The sequence below is a fragment of the Euprymna scolopes genome, chromosome 2 (assembly GCF_053919585.1).
Source record: "Euprymna scolopes isolate OS-2025 chromosome 2, ASM5391958v1, whole genome shotgun sequence".
Classification (NCBI taxonomy): domain Eukaryota; kingdom Metazoa; phylum Mollusca; class Cephalopoda; order Sepiida; family Sepiolidae; genus Euprymna; species Euprymna scolopes.
In genome coordinates, this window is record NC_136483.1 from 118,813,467 (window position 1) to 118,834,251 (window position 20,785).

At 32.4% G+C, this 20,785-nt stretch overlaps 1 protein-coding gene across 1 annotated transcript in view; it reads right to left on the minus strand.

Annotated features, from left to right (window-relative positions):
* The window catches only part of LOC145295051 (uncharacterized), a 108,036-nt gene that overhangs the window by 57,253 nt on the left and 29,998 nt on the right, over positions 1 to 20,785 (minus strand). Inside the window, exons 2-4 of the mRNA XM_080141433.1 lie at positions 10,368 to 11,236; positions 3,753 to 3,866; positions 1,707 to 1,782 (exon numbers count right to left, since the gene is read on the minus strand). Of these exons, the coding sequence (XP_079997559.1) occupies positions 1,707 to 1,782; positions 3,753 to 3,866; positions 10,368 to 11,236 (1,059 nt within the window). The remainder of the gene's footprint in view (positions 1 to 1,706; positions 1,783 to 3,752; positions 3,867 to 10,367; positions 11,237 to 20,785) is intronic.

Genomic DNA, 20,785 nt, shown 5'->3' on the forward strand with positions numbered 1-20,785 from the left:
CATTTTGGAGAATAAAAATTATGTAATGGATTTTCATCAAAATTGAAATAAAAATTTCAGGGAGGCAGCCATAGAAGAACATTGCAAGACTCAAGAGATGATCTTGGATGGAACGTTATCAGTCTTGCAGGATTGCTGTGATTAATATTGAAGACACAGGATGTGATTTAATTGTGCTTTATGATTTTTTAATTGCATTAGAATAGCAGACAAGCATTTGTTTGATAGTTTGAACCTCTCCTTAGAGAAGTAATGCCACACTTGCTCCAGATGCATAGTAGTAGTAATTTTGTTTTCAGCTCGAAAAAATCTTAGTCCTAATTCTTATTACTGATTCAATAACGTTACACCGAACCGATAGCTGGAACCATCCCCATGACAGGACACTAGTTTATCGTGAGTTATAATTTCCAACAAGGGTGGTTCCAATTTATACACTTAACCTAGTCGTTGAGAGGAAGAATACTAGTTTGCAAAGCCAAGGTTGACTGGGTTCAAGTAACATGACCAACAGTAATTATCAGTTCCTGTACTGATAATTGCATTAGCATGAAACACTAGTATCTATAGATATAAAAAAAATTATTAATATTGGAAATTACATCAGACATCAGATATGAACAATAGTTTGAATAATCCAAATACACATATATATAGTTGAGGAATAAACACTTTCCATATGTTTTAACTATTAATGAACATTGAAATACAAAAATAAATATTCAATTGAATGTAGTATACAGACACAATGTTAAACAACCTTGGATACCTTTTCAACCTTAACCCTCATCTTACTACCCTGGAATTTAATCATCATGCTCAGCTTTTTCTATCTTCTTTTAGTTTTTTAAATGGTTTTCTTCTGTCTGCCCAACCCTATCAACTGAACATACTCTATCTACTTAAAATCCAGTTCACTACATCCTGTGATGAGGCCTCAGTTTCAACATTTTGGAGGGGAGGGGGGAGTGGGAATTAATGTCATCTATCAGTTTTTATTATTTCAAAGTCTACTCTGTCAGAATCTCATCAATGGGTAACTACAGTATGACATGAAATTACATTCAATAATGAGGCCTCAATTTTGCAGAGTGCAGAGTCATCAGCTTGTTGCCATTACTCTCAGGTCCACTCGATGGGGTTAAATAAAATCTATCATATTCACACCTTTATTTAAAAAATATACGATCATAAAACACAGTAATTTATAAATATTTGAAGCTATTCAGAACTCAAAGCATAAAAACGTTTATCAAAATGACTGAATTCAGCATTAATGATTTGTCATAAAACGCAATTCTGACATAGAAAATCATCAACAGGAATTTTAATAAATGTTTTGAAAAGTTTTTCACCGCACCTTATGCCAAGTCATGATTTCCACAAGTACAAAAAAAAGATGGATTATAGACGTTTTTGTTTCAGTGGAAGAAATGCTGCATTTTTTGCCTCTGTTTCAACTCTGTGGAGCATCCCATTAGAGGAGGTAATGATGATGCCTACAATATTCAGGTCTAAATAAACCTAGAACCAACATTCAAATAGCATGGATAGATGTACACATCTTCTGAACCCCCCTCCCCAACCTTTTTTTTTACATGATTTGTTGCACTTTGCTATTTTTGTCCAATCCATTTGATTTGAAAACAATACAAGCAATGAACTACCACAGTGATCAGCAGAGATTCACAATCTTTGGAACTTACTCTGGAATATCTCCTCTCGTCTCAGGTGCGGATGTTGGAATTGGTTGCTGGAACGGAGTGGGAGGAGGGAAAAACTCTAAAAAGACAGAAAGAACAAAGTTGAACAGGTACAGAGCAGATGTAAAAAATAATGCTACTAATTGAAAATAAGAACAACATATATTCATCAGGCATATCTTTTCAATCTGTATTTGAGCATGGCAGAACCATAGACAGGCAGACAGTCTCTTATAAAGATGTATTAGACATATCGAAAATGAGATACATTCATTCTACTTGTGAAAAAAACAATGGATAAACAGGCTGGTAAATAGAGGCTCTTATGTGCTGCTGCATCTAAAAATTTAATTTCAAATTTTAGCATGACAGAAAAAGAAAGGGTTATTTTAATCATGTAATATCGGAAAATAATATTGAATGTACTTTTTAAGTAGAAAGTAATGATTTTTAGGTGTATCTAAGTATCTCAATCTTTTTTCTATAAGACAATATATCACATTTTAAATAATATTTTAATTGATCAGTCATATTTAAGTTTGAAATAAGATTTCATTTGGTCTGTCATACTAAAGTTTGGAATAGCATATCAATTGATCTGTTTTCCTCACATAAACAATTTGTCAAAGAGAAACATAAAGGAGGATGCTAAACATGTAAGTTGGTATTTAATATAATATAATTTAATATGATATAATTTAATATGATATATGAAGAGGTAAAACCACAGACACAATTATCAAAAAGGCAGAATACATTAAAGTTCAAATACAATAACAAAGACACTTTTTTCAGTGTTATATGTAGAAAACATGTCTAAACAATGGATAATTAAATGTTATTTATTTTGTGTTCGGCTCTTCTGTACGACTGTTCCCAGAAGAGGTACCTGACCGACATGGCATAAGGGTTTGTAAAGGCTATGTAAAGATGGCCAGGCAGTCAAACCACATCTGATAGCTTTAAAGGATCAGCCAGCAAGAAAGAGCCTCGTTCTGAATTCCACACATGCATAGAATGAGCTTTCTTGACATCTAGACAGGTAAGCACATTTCTCTAATGTTGGCCAGAATGACTCCAGGGAGATCACTCGAATATCAGGTCAAGGAAGATAATAAGATGAGGATTGATAATTTTGGATTATTTGAACTATTATTCTCATCTTGGACGTTATCTAACCTCCTTTAGTTGCATCTAATTGAACACAGGAATCTTTATGCCAAACTCGGGAATCAGTACAGAATTAATTATATTTTTAGCATCGCTTGTACTAAGGTTGAAACTTCATCTTTCAGAAAACTGCCACTTAGAACTGATTATCACTTCACACTTCATGCGTTATACCACAGGTTCACGTGGATAATTCTAGCACAAATTCTAGAAGTTTTGAATCTATTTTTTGTTTTAGATGTGTAGTTTACTACTTAAAGAAAAAGAGAATTTGATAAGTGTTGTGAATTTGTTTTAAAGAAACATCTTTATTCATACAAGTGTTAATGTCCATTTTTAAAACATCTGTTTTTTGATAATAAATTCAAAATGTTTTCAAAAGATTCTTTCAATGAATTTTATTTCCCATCAGAAGTTTGAGCTATTATTCCAACTTTTGTGCGAATTTAAAGCAATTGAATTAATATATGTTTATTCATTTTTATATATTACTCATTGTTTTTCAATCGACCATGTTCTAATTAATGGTTTCCCATATTGTATTAAATTCTATTCAAGATTAACTTGAGGCGAAGTTATTGTCATCTAACATATGTGCAGCTTCTTTGGATGTCTTACTTTCCACTGTTCTCCACATATCATGGTTTTCCAATGTACTTCTATTCTTACTATTAGTCAGTAGCATGTCTCACCTTTGTACATTTTTTCACGTTTATATGAAATGGCTGATACAGTTCTTGATTTTGATGTTTTCTGTCAGAGGCTTTACTCATACAAGATGTTTTCAGAGAGTCTGATTTATACTGCTACATTTTTATCCATGTTTTTAAGACACACACATTGTTTATTTTCTTTTTTAAATAATTAATTGTGACTAACCTCCGACACTAAAACCAGCACCTTCATAGCCAGCAACTGGGTTCATTTGAGGTGGAGGTCTGTTATGGGCTGGCATCTCCCCAGGCGGGGTCTCTCCATCTTGAATCTGGGGAGCTGAGGATGAAAACAGATAAAAGTAACAAGTAAAAAAAAAATGTCAACGTTTTAATTGTCTTTTAACAATTATTTGAATTTACTTTAACAATATATATTATAATATACACGCAAAAAAAAAAAATACTTGTTATCTAATAACTATTAATATAGATTTATCAAATTTGTAATTTCCATAAAATATCTTTCACATGAAATTATTGTAATTTTTTAAACTAATTGTTATAATTTAAATTACCTTGAAAATTCATGAATATATTTTAATTAAATTACTTGAATTAATTATAGTTAATATTAACAAAAAACTAATGCATATAAATAGTATGATTTAATTATAAAGGAATAGCAGTGAAATAATCCAATGAAAGAAGGAACAGGTGATTTCGATCAAAGTTAACATCTTGCTTTTGAGAAGCCGAAAGACCAAACATATAAAATCAATAGTAGATTCTTAGATATTACAGGGATGCATTCAAAATGAGTGTTTAAAGCACAATTTTACAATGATGCTTGACTTTTTCATTTTAAATTTAAATTCAAACAATTATCATCGAACAGCCAATAATGCCAGGCATATAAAATCAACTGTAGGTTCTTTGATATGACAAGGGCGCATTCGAAATGAATGTTTCTGTTTAGAGTACAATTGAAGCATGATACATTTTAAACTTTAATTCAACCCATTATATATAAAAATAGTTTTATAAAATCAACAATAGGTATCTCTACAGTGCGATGTAGACTAGAATATATTGTGAACTTAGTCATTTCAAGAGGCATGTGAAGCTTCCTCGAGGAGCATCGCAATGGGTCCCAAATTAGAGAAAACAATCAATCGATTTAATTTAAAAATGGGCTATTTCAGCGATTTCGATGACAATAAAAATATAGGAGTGTGAAACATTCGTTGACCATCATTCAAGCCTGAGCAAGGTCTAATCACCCTGCTACTAATATATGTATATATATATATATATATATATATATATATATATATATATAATAGAACAACAGAAGTATGAAATGAAGACACAAAACGTATAAGCTCCAATGATAATTGTTGAGCTTGGTATTATCCAGATAAGTCTCCTCTTGTGGAATTGAACTCTCTCTTTTCCTCTAACGCATTAAGCTATATATATATATATATATATATATATATATATATATATATATATATATGAATCATATGTGGAGATACCAATAAGTTAATGTTGCCCATTTAGGATAATCTCCCACAATGCAATGCTAAACACATTTAAATATAAGAGCAGGGAGAGGGAGGGGTCTGTATAGAGACGATGCACTATTTTTCATCAACTCTGGAGGTAGAAATTTAGACAGAATTAGTCAAATGCTATATAATTTCTTTGAAGATATTGAATTAATAATAACCATAGATAAACATCATAAAATAGTAAATTTTTTAGATGTTACTTAGAATCTAATTAACAATACATATGAACTTTATTATAAACCTAATCAAATTTTATACTACATTTACTATAAATCAAACCATCCAATCTCAATAAGAAAATCAATTATAACTAGCATATCAAAAAGAATTTTCAGATTATCCCATAACAAAGATATATTTAATAGCAAGAAAGAATATTATAATGAAGCATTAGCTAGATCTGGTAATAAAGGTGAAAAGATGTAAATATAACATTAATAGAAAGAAAGGTATCAAAACTGAAACCATGACATGTTATTTCATACAACATGGCAATGGGTAAATCCAATTGTAAAAATAGTATAAAAAATATAAGTTGTAAAAAAATTTTGTAGATAATATCAGAACGTCTTAAAAGAAATAAAAATGGATGTAGAAATTGCATTTGGTTTAACCCACCTTATAGTGCACACATAAAAAATAATTTGCCGAAGGATTTTTTCAAATTATTGATAAACATTTTCCTAATGGAACTAATCTAAGAAAAAATTATAAACCGAAATATTTTTTTTTGACAATGACTAACTTAATGAAAACTATAAGTTCTAACAGTGCAAAAATAGATAAAGAGACGAATGAAGGGAGTTTATTAAATAATCAAAACATTGAATGGAAATTCACTTTGCAACTGCAGAAATATTGATGAATGTTCGTTAGAAGGTAAATGTTTCATTTCCAATATAGTATATAAATGTAAAGTAATAGATAATAATAGAACCAGAACATATATTGGGGCTACAGATTATATATATATACATATATATATATATATGTATATGTATATATAATCATAAAACTCAAAAATGACCTTGTAACCAGTGATGTAACCCACTTTCCGGTTTACGACATCTGGTTACGCATGCGCGCATAAACATTAACCCATAACAATGTAAACAAATGAACAGAAATTGCTTCTTTTGCAGATTTTGACCTGCGCACTGAAATATTAACGGTATTATTTGGAAATTATTATTTAACATGGGAAGAGTGGAGGTGTTTTGCAACTATTCTTTATTACAACTGTACTGTTACTATTTTCTTACAACTAAACAACTTTAACCCGTTGACAAACATAACAATTGTAGTCAAGCCAGGACTACTACTACTACTACTACTCTCTATTCGTCCCTTTTCCTTCCTTCTTTTTTTATTTTTTTGTTTACATTTCTAGATACAAAATAGTTGTGTGAGAACGGTGAATTTGTTGACACATTTACTAATCTGTTTCAATATTAGTTTTATTTTATTTTATTCATTTAGGTTTTATTTTTTTGCTTCAGGTTTTATTAATTATTTTTTTTTAGATTTTAAGTTTCTATAACTTGGTTGAAGGATTCCAATATGAGTTTTTATTCTTATATTTCTCATCAGTAGGTTCATGTGCGTTTTTGCTGCTAAATGACTTTCATCGGCATTCGATTTGTAGGAAAATCATGTTTAATTTTCGATTTTTGAGCGATTATTCGGAAAAATAGATAACTTTACACAAATAGGGAGGATATTTTTTTTCATGTTTGAGTGATCCATCCATGATTTTTCATTTTAATATACTTTCATAGAAATGGTTCTGTTATGTAAAAAAAAAACTATTTTCTTTACGTCACAAGTGTCACCCTCATACATGAATTCGATAGCTAATATAACATACTGACCCAACGGATCATGGGTAGTCTAGTATATATATATATATAGCACTTTCTATTTCCTGTATTTTAATTAAACTAGTAATTTCACTGTTACATTAAAATACACTTAGCTCTTTAGACTATTGTTCTAATCTCCTTTAAATTATATATATATATATATATATATATATATATATATATATATATATATATATATATATATATATATATGAATGACAGCGAGGAATTGGTATTTTTTCAATTTGAGTATTGGAAGATAGCAGTGTCTTTAAAACAGATGACATTAAATGTTGTTAAACAATATTAAAGATATTTGCATAAGATAATAAAGATAGATATAAAAAGAAAAAAAAAGAACAGAAAGAAAATACTGTATAAATCTAAATAGATTTATACAGTATTTTCTTTCTGTTCAGCAGAAAAACAAAACAAAAAGATAATAAGTGAAGACAACTTAATTGTTGAGCAGTTTTGCTAATATTTGTGTGATAGGACAGATTTATATATATATATATATATATATATATATATATATATATATATATATATATATAAGTGTTCAGGCGATTAATCAGAATCAGGAACCGGAAAAATTGAAATATTTGAGGGTATCGGAAAAAAATTGTACTGATTTTCCGATGCCAAAACGATTCTTTTAATTGTCTTTTTTATTTGATTTTGTTAAAGCAAAATCTTCCATTGCTGATAATAATGATAAAATAATAAATATTTATTGATTTTAATTCACGAACCGGTTTAAAAAAAATCAAAATTGCAGCGACTTTGAAATGGAGAGCCCTGTTTTCAATTTGAAGGAGGGGCACCTGAACATATTTTAATGTTTTCCGTTATTTTGTGCTTGAGGAATATTCGATTTGGGCATGTGTAGTTTATATAAAAATTCATTTAAGTAGTTATCGCCTCAAATTTCATTTTAATTTCGGTTTGCTGAAATTATTTCAAGTAAAGAGAATTAAAAACTATTTCAAAACAAAAAAACAGCATGAACTGAACTTTTATTGACTATGGTAACATTTATTTCTTGTATATTTATTTTTTCAGGTAATCATTTTTTGGCTTTTCTGCTAAACACTCTTACTAAGTAATATCGACGAAATATCAAAAAACAAAAAAACAAAAACAGTTTTGAAAAATAATGAAACTTTACTTACTTTAGTAAAATAATCCGAAACAGCAAAATGGGATATTAAAAAAGTAAACACGTAATTACTTTAGTTTTTTAAAGCAAAGAATCAATATAAATATGAATAAGAAGAAAATGGCGCCCTTTTCAAGCAGAACAGCTTCGTTTCAGTTTTACAGTATTGAACGGTGTAGTATTGCACCGTCGGATTCAGGGTTGTAATGTAAAGAACATGCATAAAGGGTTGTAATCAACTGAATTCCTTCTAGTACAATGACAAAAAAAGCTTAAACAGATATATAAATAAAAATAAAAAGGTTATGTAAATGTTTTTAAAAAGACATGTAATCACGTGAGCAGGATTTTTTTCCTTCTTTTGACACGATAACAAGTAACGTTCTTATTTTTTATTATTTATCTATTTTCGAAAGAGTGCCACGTGCAAGTGGAGAAGGAAAAAAACAGAGTTATGCAAAATTTGTGTCGAGAATTGTCTAAAGTTCCGACTTTTTTTTTTTTGGCTTTCACTTTAATAAGAACATGAATTTATGAGGTGAATTTATTCGACACAATATGATTCAACTCAAAAAAATAAATAAAAGCTAACGTGAATTAAGATTAAAGTTAAGGTGTTATTGTGGACCCTCACCCCTTTTAAAAAACCTTGTTAAACTTTGTGACATATTTACATTCTATGGAGGTCAGGCGCGAACGAACATCCAATAATTTTATTATACCATATTTCTTCAAACTGAAACATAATTATCAAAGTATACTTACGCAAATAGATATGAAAAGTCTTTGTTAAAGTTTGTGCCATATTTCCATGGATACAGGCGCAAACACAGACCCAACAATTTTATTATATCATCCCTATTTAAGTTGAAACATACTTATCAAAGTATTCTTATGTACATCTATATCAAAAACCCTTGTAAACGTTTTTTTTTTTCATTTTTTATTTCCATACTTTGGGGGCCAGGCGCAAACGCAGACCCCACAATTTTTATGAACCACCGTTCTGCCAGATCAAACATACCTATTCCTGATCCTCGATACACCTTCTATCATTATATGTAATAAGTTTTCTAAAATAGTTAACCATATAGGAGCCTATTCGTGACCAGACACACACACACACACACACGTTCAGCTTTATATTATAGATATACTAGCATGGGTGGCCGGCGTTGCCCGGGTGTTTGGAGGTGTATGTTGAGCAAAAAAAAAAAGTGTTAGTAGGAAGGAAGGCTCGAACCCGTACCATGAAAGAGGAAAAGAATGTGAAAAAAAGTGACGTCTTTGCTGTTATGACCACAGCCAAACCGGAAGTGACGTAGGTTTAAATTAAGGCAAGACAATCGAAAAGAGGGGATGACTTTTGAAAATATTGACGAAAAAAGCGCCCCCTCCCTGTAGAAAAGTGCCCAGTTGAGGGTGAAGAAATTAATGTTTTTAGCCAATTTTTCGGTATTTGTTGTCTGAAGGGTCAAGCTTCAAAACGATACTGATCTTGTGAAAATCCATCACCTCTATCAAAAGTTTAAGGCAGACATGCAAACATACATAATTTATATATTTGTAGCTCAAATTTTCGACCCAAACCGATTAAAAAGCTTGCCCTATCTCTGAATACCCTTTATGCCAAATTTCAAATGTTTAGACCAGAAGCTGTTTGAGTAATTGGGTAGAGACCGCAGAGGTAAACATTTTTTTAACTTTGAGCCCTATTATGACCCATTAACATTTATTGTTTTGGGCTCACATTAAGCTATTAAGTTAGATCCATGTCCAAGGAATCTATATCTAAAAGTTCAAGTGTTTAGACCCAAAATAGACGGAGGAGTTTGGTAGAATTCTGAAAGGTCAAATCGTTTAACTTTGATGCCTTACCAGCCAAATTTCTGGCCGAAACACGATTAAAAAAATTTTCCCAAATCTCAGTACCCTGTATATCAAATTTCGAGTCTGTAGACTGAACATTGACAGAGTTATTGTGTAGGGAAATATACACAGACAGACAGACACACTTTCACTTATATATATATATATATATATGTATGAATACTTGCTCTTTATTATAGAGTGCATGATACATAAATTATTATTGATAGATTTTTTCGGTTGGAATCAAGTCAAGGTTTAGAATTTGGACGACTGATCACATAGCTCTGGTCACACTCCTGTAAAATAACTGAAAGAGACACAAAAAGATTGAAATAAGTCAAAGGTAGCAAATATCAATTATGTCTTACGTTTAAATCCCTGAGGAAATGACTTGGGTGCCCCACTGGCAGCTGTCTGTCCAGTCGTCACAGCATTAAGAGGTGCATTAGTATTTATTGTTTGTGTCACTGAATATCCTCCATACTGGCCACTGGGAACAGGAGGTGGTCCACCTTGATATCCCTGCTGTGAAGGATATTGACCTTGGGGTGGAGGTGGTCCACCAGCAAATCCTCCTTGCTGTGGTGGACCACCAGCATATCCTCCTTGTGGGGGATATCCCCCTTGTTGCGGTGGACCACCAGGGTATCCTCCTTGTTGGGGATATCCTCCTTGTTGTGGTGGACCACCAGGATATCCTCCTTGTGGGGGATATCCTCCTTGCTGAGGAGGTGCACCAGGATAGCCTCCTTGTGGAGGAGGTCCCCCTTGCTGGGGAGGTGCACCAGGATAGCCTCCTTGTGGAGGAGGTCCCCCTTGCTGGGGAGGTGCACCAGGATAGCCTCCTTGTGGAGGAGGTCCCCCTTGCTGAGGAGGTGCACCAGGATAGCCTCCTTGTGGAGGAGGTCCCCCTTGCTGGGGAGGTGCAGCTGGATATCCTCCTTGTGGAGGGGGTCCTGCAGGGTATCCTCCTTGTGGAGGAGGTGCTGGTCCTCCTGTGTATCCTGCCTGTGGGGGAAACTGACTTTGTTGTGGTACTCCAGTTTGAGTTTGAGGAGGATGTCCCATTGCATATCCAGTCGGTTGTGAGTAGCCTCCTGGTCCAGGTGCTGGTTGCCCACTTGGATATCCACTCTGTGGAGGAGGTTGGCCTCCAGGATATTCTCCTTGAACTGGAGGAGTTGCATTTTGGTCTACACCTCCATAATTTGGATTCGCTTCATGAATTTTCTGATAACTGAAAAAGAAATAAAATGAATAAATAGAATACAAAGAAATTATTTGGTTTTGATATGAAATAAATATTCATTTAAAAATGAATGCTAAAATTTTAATTTTTTAAAAGATCTGTTTTAGTATTTGACATTAATGAAAAATTTGTAAATAACAAATGATAATGTATAATTAATGTGGAGGCAAGAAAAAACACACACAAACACAATTGAAATTACATGCTTTAATTAATATACACATATTGACTTTTGGAGGCCTAAAAGAAGAGAACTCTGTATGATTGCACATGGTAATTTCCCTTTAACGTTTCAAAATATATGTGGTTTTAGATTGCAGAAGTCAACAGAATAAACTCATTCATTTCAATGTCTAAGGATAAGTATGTTTTAAAAACCATTACTTTTGTTATTGAAATCTAATAAATGCACATTCAGAAAAATAAGAAAAGAAAAAGAAAAACTTATGAAACGAATACATTTTTAAAATGTAGATAGTTTAAGGCATTAAAATAGTTGTTTCATATTTGTAAGAGTTTAAAATGGCATCAGTGATCCAGTTATCATAAATGAAGAAAGATCTTTATTTCTTTAAAAATATTTCACCTAGTATTATGATGAACAATTAATTTTATGAAATAAACAATTTAATAGCATAAATAAATAAGAAAATGTCAAAACTTTATTTGTATTAAGAGGGTAAGCTCATATTTAGGGAAAATATTTTTTCACTAACAGTATTAGTATTTCTTTTAATAGAAAGTGAAATAAAATATATTTAAACTATTGTAATGGAAAGAGAACACCATAGAAAAAAAAACTAGGCTAGTTTGAATCAAGTATCAATATATTACATGTATTGCTTTTGAAAATCCTACAAGATAACTTTATATGTTGGATTTACTTTGAGTGGCCTGAGGAGATTTGGAAATCAAAACATGTGCAATTGTGTAGCCATTCATATATATATATATATATATATATATATATATATATATATATATATATATATATATATAGAGAGAGAGAGAGAGAGAGAGAGAGAGAGAGAGAGGGAATTAAACCTGGAGTCTAAAGAGCAGAGTCTATTTTAATGTATTAATAAATGTATTAACACTTTTAAAAGAACAGTGCTCATAATACTGTAGATACGAGGGGTGTGCAATAAGTAATGCCCCTGACCTACTTCCCATAGCAGTATAGCAATGAAACTTGACACAGTTATTAGTCTTTCTCTACATAGGAACACCCAGAGTTATGCATTTCTCCCATCGTTTGATGCAGCTCTGGAGACTGTTTTTGTAGAACACTCCAGGTTGGTCCTCCAACCACAACGTGACTTCAGAAATCAAGGCTGCATCATCTGGGAAACGCTTTCCTTTTAAAAACAACTTAATGGCTGGGAAGAGGTGAAAGTCAGAGGGTGCAAGGTCAGGAGAGTAGGGAGGGTGGAGAAGGATTTCACAACCACACGTCCGTGCTTCTGATCTGGCGACATGCAAGTTGTGGACCGGAGCATTGTCCTGCTGGAGGAGGTTATCTTTGCTGATCTTGCCCCGTCTCTTGATTTTGATAGCTTCCCTTAATTTCCTCAAAAATGACGCATAATAGGCTCCTGTAATTGTGGTACCTCTTGCCAGGAAATCTGTCATCACTATTCCGTCCTGGTCCCAGAAGACTGTGAGCATGACCTTGCCAGCGGAGGGCTGCACCCTTGCCTTCTTTGAAGGTGGTGAGTCCAAGTGCTTCCACTGCATTGACTAGGCTTTGGTTTCTGGATCATAGTGATAGACCCAGGTTTCATCCTGTGTAATCAGTCTTTTGAAAAACTTTGACTCATCTTCTTGGCACAACTCCAAATTCATCCTCGAGCACTCGATGTGTTCTCGCTTCTGGAATGATGTGAGCAACCTGGGAATCCATCTGGCAGACACCTTATGCATATGCAAATGGTCATGAATGATAGTTTCCACAGACCCTGTACTAATCTTGACATCTTGGGATATTTGGTGAATAGTAATGCGCCGATCTTCCAAAATGGCAGCCTCAACTTGATGGACAGATGCCTCATCAATGGCAGAAGGGGGGCGACCAGGTCTGGGAGCTGTTTCCACAAACTTCTGGCCAAGTTTGAATTCACGATGCCAGCGTTTTACAAGGGCATATGATAGGGCATTATCACCATAAGTTTCTTTCATTTCATCGAAAGTCTCCTGTGGTGTGCGTCCTTTCAAATACAAAAATCGGATCACTGCTCAACATTCAACAGACTCCATTTCGTCAACGTCATGAATTTTGGAGTATAACTTTTGTTATTTATTCTCTCTCTCTCTCTCTCTATATATATATATATATATATATATATATATATATATATGAATGAAAGAAAGGAATTGGTATTTTTTCAATACCATAGTGAATGCATATGTGTGCATGTGAGCGTGTGTGTGCATCTGTGTGTGTATGTTTTTGCATGTGTGTATGTGTGTGTTTTTACATGTGTACATGTGTGTGTTTTTGTGCGTATGTTTGCATGTGTGTGTATATACATATGTGTGCATGTGTGCATGTGTGTGAGTGTGTGTGTGTGTATATGTTTGCATGTGTGTGTGTGTGTGTGTCTTTGCAATACAAATCAATCTAATAATTGCATCAACCAGACTGTGCCATGGCAATGTGTGGTCGGGCAAATACAGCTAGTATATATATATATATATATATATATATATATATAAAAGTGAACATGTCTGTGTGTCTGTGTCTGTCTGTCTGTGTGTCTGTGTACATTTTCCTTCGTAATAACTTTGTCAATTTTCAGTCTACAGACTCGAAATTTGATATACAGGGTACTGAAATTTGGGAAAATCAATGTGATCGGTTTTCAGCCAGAAGTTTGGCTGTTAAGGGGTCAAAATTCAACGATTTGACCTTTGAGAACTCTACCAAACTCCTCCCACAATTTGGGGTCTAAACACTTGAAATTTTAAATATAGGTTTCTTGGACATGGATCTAACTTAATAACTCGATTTGAACCCAAAACAATAAATGTTAAGGGGTCATAATAGGGGTCAAAGTTAAAAAAATTGACCGTTTTTCTCTTTTTTTTTTTTTTTTTGCTCAGCATACACCTCCAAACACCAGGGCAACGCCGGGCTGAAATGCTAGTATATCTATAAAAGTGAACATATCTGTGTGTCTGTCTGTCTGTGTACATTTCCCTATGCAATAGCTCTGTCAATTTTTAGTCTACAGACTCGAAATTTGATATACAGGGTACTGAGATTTGGGAAAATCTATGTGATCAGTTTTCAGCCAGAAATTTCGCTGTTAAGGAGTCAAAGTTCAACGATATGACCTTTAAGAACTCTACTAAACTCCTCCGCCAATTTTGGGACTAAACACTTGAAATTTTAGGTATAGGTTCCTTGGACATGGATCTAACTTAATAATTTGATTTGAGCCCATAACAATAAATGTTAAGGGTTCATAATAGGGTCAAAGTTAAAAAAATTTACCTTTTTTTTTTTTTTTTTTTTGCTCAGCATACACCTCCAAACACCCGGGCAACGCCGGGCTGAAATGCAAGTATATATATATATATATATATATATATATATATATATATATATATATATATATATACATATGCTAGAACTTTATCATCCTAGACTAGAGTTATGCACAATGTAGAAAATATGTATGAATAAATCTTTATGTAAATGAACTGAATGTAATTAGTTAAATGAAACCAATCATTCACTAAGAAACCATAAAAATTAATAATTAATGAATTAACGTAACAGCATAGGCGACTTGAAATTTTTTGTTTTTATAAAGGAATCACCATTTATCAAGGCCCAGGGGCCAGTTAAGGATAAGAGTTAATGAGAGAACACCTAGATAATCAGTAATGGTAGGAATTAGGTAGAAATAGATTATTTAAAAAGACGCCTCAGCAAGAACTTGTTTAAGTTGAACTTGAAAATTACATAATTATAGTCAGCCAGGAAGCAGCCCTGTGGTATTGTGTTCCAGGAAAGAAGCCTTACTCATAGAATTTTCTGTTAAGTTTTAGGTAGAGATAGAGAAATTGCTGGCAATGGTTATAGGTTGGCGAGTGTTTGTTATGAATGTTTTACGGGGGTGGAGAGATCATAGATTGAAACTCATGTCAAAATGTAATAAGACACAATTTCTGAGATTCACCAGAAAATCGTTTGGATCACACTGTCGACTTTAAAATATTTCAAATAATGTAATACTGTTGTAAAAATAAGACACAATTTCCAAGTTTTATTGACTTTAAAATATTTCAAACAAATCTAAACATTTTTTCAAAATTAAATTAACTGAACAGAATAAACGGTTACTCGAATTAGATAACAGTAGCAGTGAAGATTGCTATTTGTTATCCCACAAGATAACTTTAAATGTTGGACAATTGTTGTTAAGAGGAAAATATTTCAAATAAACCTGATTTCATTTTCCCGTTAAATAAACTTTCAAAGTCATATTTTCAAATTAACAAATGTCGTGCAATTTCAGCCAAATGTATGGTTTTATTTTTTTAGTATAAAACATTGATGCATTAATGTCTAATTGTGACAATTAATCAGAATCTGGAATTTAAAAATTTTGATACTTTTTGGGATATCAGAACAAAAAAAAATTAGCCAAATTTCCAATTCTTTTCATTTTTTTTAAATTCTATTTTTCGTTGCTGGTACTACTAATAAAAATATTTATTGTTTTTTTAAAGTACCAGAAAATCTAAACTCTATAAATCATGATTATATCAAAACACAATGTAAGTTCATTTTACTTGTATAAAAAAAAAATGAAAATTTGCATAAATTCACTTAGTAACATTTTAATGAATTCAGTTAATTTACAAGGTTCTGGAAAATGCTTAAAAATTGAATAAATATTTTTGTCAAGAAAATACTGACAAAAATCTTTGATAATTAAATTAAGAGTAAAATGTAAAAACTGTCTTTCCATTTTTTTTTATATGGTGAACTATCTAGTTTTTCAGCATTGGCAAATTATATTACATGAGCTGACTAAAACGTGTGAGAAATAAGCCTTGGAACTTTGAGGTTGAAAAGGTCTGGTGTGAAGTTGAAATATAAAGGAATTAGTGAAGTTAAAGATTTTCACGGATCTGTACAAAAACACACTTTATTAGATTTTTGATTTTGAGTTTCCATGTTTATATGGTTGTAAAAGAAAATTTCAAAAGTACTGAATTGGGATGGATATTGGCGACAATAAAATAAAAAACTTATAACAAAATGTTTTTTTGTTCTTAATATTAATAAAATCATTAGGCAATTCAGTTGTTGCATTGACTAGACACGAGTATGCATCCTTGAGACTGCATGAAGACAGTGAAAATTTGCCTACAGAGAGAGAGAAATAGAGAGAGAATCTTAGTTTTTCAACCTTTAAAACAGAAAAGAAAATATTTTTAGTCCTTCATTGGAAAATTATTTTGCCAGTAAGTCAATTAATCTCCAAGAATTGCTGAATCAATTTGCTTTCTCAAATTCACAATAATCTTAATGTTATTTCAGGGATCATCAGACGTTTACCATGAAACACTGTTTTGGGGTTTTAAGAACAAAACAATATATTAAATCATAGCTCCTCAGCAGTGTTGATCAAACACTACCCCCCTTAAACAAAAGAACAAAAATGTTCCCGATATTAGGTCTAGTTTTTTTTTGCTCCAGATTAATTAGGCTAACCTATCCATGTTATTAAAAATGTCTTCCTTACCTATATCCTCCGTCTTTGCCTCCAAAAACGAAAGTGCTTGTTATTCACTAAACTCCTACATTTTATAGGGTTCGGATTATACTACTTATTATCCCCCCCCCCTTCTTTGTAATTAATATTATTTTATTTATATATTTGCATCATTATTTACTTATAATTTCTTCATGTTTATTATTTTTTAAAAATATATAAGAATTTAAAATATATATAAATATCTACACAAGATTTTTTTTAATCCTATATTTATCATTTAGATGCATTACTAATATAATTTTGGATTTACTCTATTATTATTCGTTTGATTAGTTTGATATGAGTTAAAAGCATCAGGATACCAAGCAAATGCTTTATTTTTATTTATTTATTTTTTTTTTACATGGAGGTCACCACTTATCAAGGCCTGGAAGCCACTCGGGGATAAGAGTTACTGCGTGTACAGTAATCAATGGGATAGTATCGCAGTAATTGTTAGCATTGGAGATTTGATAAAATGTCTTACTTAAGGGGACGGTTTGTCAGGAATTTGTTTATGTTGGACTTGAAGACATCCAAGTTGTAGTCAGTTGAGAAACAGGCAAACAGAAGAGAGTTCCACAGTCGCGCACTTCTAAGAAAGAAGCTCTGCTCATGGAATTTACGTTTGGATTTAGGCACAGATAAAAGGTGGGGAAAATTAATCCGACTGTGGTTTCAGCCAGACGAGTGTTTTTCGTGAAAGATTGGCGAGGGGGGACCAGAGATTGGAGCTTCAGACTTGCCATGAAAATAACGATAAAACAAAGACAGGCTCGCAACGTCTCTTCTGTGGGAGAGAGGTTGCATGGTAAAGAAAAGGGCATCCCCCACCAAACCACAAAGTCTATTTTGTACTCTGTCAAGGCAGGATAGGCTGTTTTTAGCAGCTCCTGCCCAGATATGGCAGCAGTATTCCATCCTTGGACGTACTTGGCTTTTATATAGATAGAGAATTGCATCAGTAGTGAGATATCTTCTGGAGCGGTAGAAGGATCCCATCATCTTTCCAGTGACCTTGGCAACAGACTTGATGTACGTGTTCCATTTCAGATCAGGAGTAAAGGTCAATCCCAGAAGCTTGTCAAAACATGGGACCTCCCCAAGACGAGAGCCATCCATTTTAATTGATGCCAGATGGGGATCAGAGCGTTGATGATGTAAAGATAGGAGCTTGGTTTTAGATGAATTAAAACTAACCAGCTACCTCTTCCCTCACTGTACCACGTGCTCGAGATCAGAGGAGAGAGAATCAGAGAGAACTTTGTCATTTACAGCCTTTGATGTGTTGCCATAGATGGTTGTGTCATCAGCATAGATGCCAACGAATGATTTAAGTATGTGTTTTGGGAGATCATTGATGTAGATTAGGAAGAGAGTTGGGCCCAGGATGGACCCCTGAGGGACTCCAGCATTAATTTTGATGGCCTCTGATTTCTGCCCATCAATCACTACTCTTATGAACCTATCAGAGAGAAATGATTTAATAATTGAGAAAACATTTCCAGTTATACCGTAGCTGGAAATCTTGTGAAGTAGGCCCTTATGCCATACCTTATCGAAGGCCTTTGATATGTCAAGAGCAATCGCCCTAGAAAGGAAGCATTTGTCAAGAGATTCACTAATCCTATGAGATATAACTGTTAGCACATCTGCTGAAGATCTAGCAGAATGGAAACCATATTGCATGTCACTAAGAAAGTTATTTCTGCTGAGGTGGTTTGACTACTTCTCTATTTAATATGGATTCCAGCAGCTTACTCATGACACACAGGAGATTTATTGGTCTGTACTGATTTAACTAAATATTTTATTTTGATCACCACCTTGTTTACTCCTTATTACTAACATAGAGACTGGGGATACAAAATCTATCAATTTTAAGGTAATATGAGCTATTCTTAAAAACTCCGACATAATGCTCCCATAAAACATAAGGCATGTGCTATACAAATTAGGAGTTTCTTTTATGGGACATTTTATCAATAAATATTCTATCTTCAATTTTTATATCTAAATCCAGAAATGTAGCTTATGCTCCTCTGTGTTCACAGTTTAATTCTAACTCCTTTGGATAAATGAATTTGTTTTCAAATTCCTTGCCATCATGTATACATATACGGTCGTCAATAAGTCTCCTACAACCATGATAATTATATGTTCTAGATATATAAGTTTTTATTAATGATGGCATAGATTTGCCCAAAAAGATGCAGGATCTAAACCCATTGGAATGTGTATAGTTTAAAGTAATATTTTACTTCCTATTTGAAAATAGATCTCTTTAATAAGTCGACTTATAAGTATTTTAAACCACCATTAGCAACACTAGTCTTACCATTCTTTGTTTTATACCAAAAGGCTTTAGATTTTGAAAAGTCTATGTATTTTCCTTTCCTGCCTGCAAAAGCTAAATCTATAGTACAGTAGAACCCTGGGATACGACATTAAAAATTAGTAACAAAATGCAGTACAGTATATAATACACATGAATATAATCAAATAACATAATAAATAACACCGAAACGCGGGGGAAATACCATAACCAGAGGCCAGAAAAACATTGTATTCTACATTGTAATCTGAAAAACCATATCCCGGGGTTCTACTGTATTATTTAATTCTTTAATAAGTTCCTTGTGTGGTATTTTTGTATGTAAGATACTAAAGTTATCTGTTGCTATAGATTTAACTTTTTAAATTAAATTTTTTTTTTTTTTAATTTATGCTAACTTTTCTTTTACTGGATATGAATTATTTACCACCTAAAATAGATTTATATTACAATAGAATTTCCTTTTTTGGTGGAAATTATTGTCTAAGTAATTAATTTAAACACTTTAAACACTTTACTTAAGGGTTTCGTGATGCACATCTTTAAGGTAACAATAAACCAGTTTTAATTGTTTTTGATATCCAATACATACATGGAAGTTGTTTTGGGGTTTTTCTCTAATTTTAGTCCTACTTTTTCACAAAGAATGCTGTTATATAGTTATAGAATTCATTATGACTTCATTTATAGGTATTTGAAAATTTACCTGTAATTCTTACTTCTAACAATAAGTGTTGTATATAGTATTTTTTACAAATAAAAGCTATATTATTTGCTGCTTCATCAATGGGAGCAATAGCAAATTTATTTTGAAGTATTTAAAGTTCTATAAGTATTTGTGAATTTATGAGGACAGGACTCGATTTTTTTAATATTTAAATTTTTTTGTCTAAAAAAACTTTTTACTCTTCCATGTGTCAAATGTAGACTGTAATAATTTATATTTTTTGCAATGGATATAATAAAACTCTCTAGTGCTTTATTTACTTTCTTCACACAGCTAACTAGTATATGTAAACACATGTCAACAACAGACACACACACACATGTAAACAGATTTGTTAAAAAGCCTAATGAATCATGATTCAATTAATCACTTCTTTATGCTAAAAGTATTTTGAAAATTAATCCCCCAATAAATGATCAAGTGATTAAAAGATAAAACATTTTATATTTAATCAAGACATTTTTAACACTGAAAATGATCCATTAAACCAACAATAGCAAACTTAAACATTCGTTCCTAACCTACTTAATGAATTTGAGTCTGTCTGTCTGTCTGTCTGTCTAGTTGGCTGATTGGCTGACTTTCTGTACATGTGTCCTGAAGTGTATGGGTACATAACTTTTTAGTCTATCTTAAGTTTGAAATTGTAATTTCTTAGTTCATAAAGGGCAGATAAAATACTCTTTAGTCTTGGTGGGCAA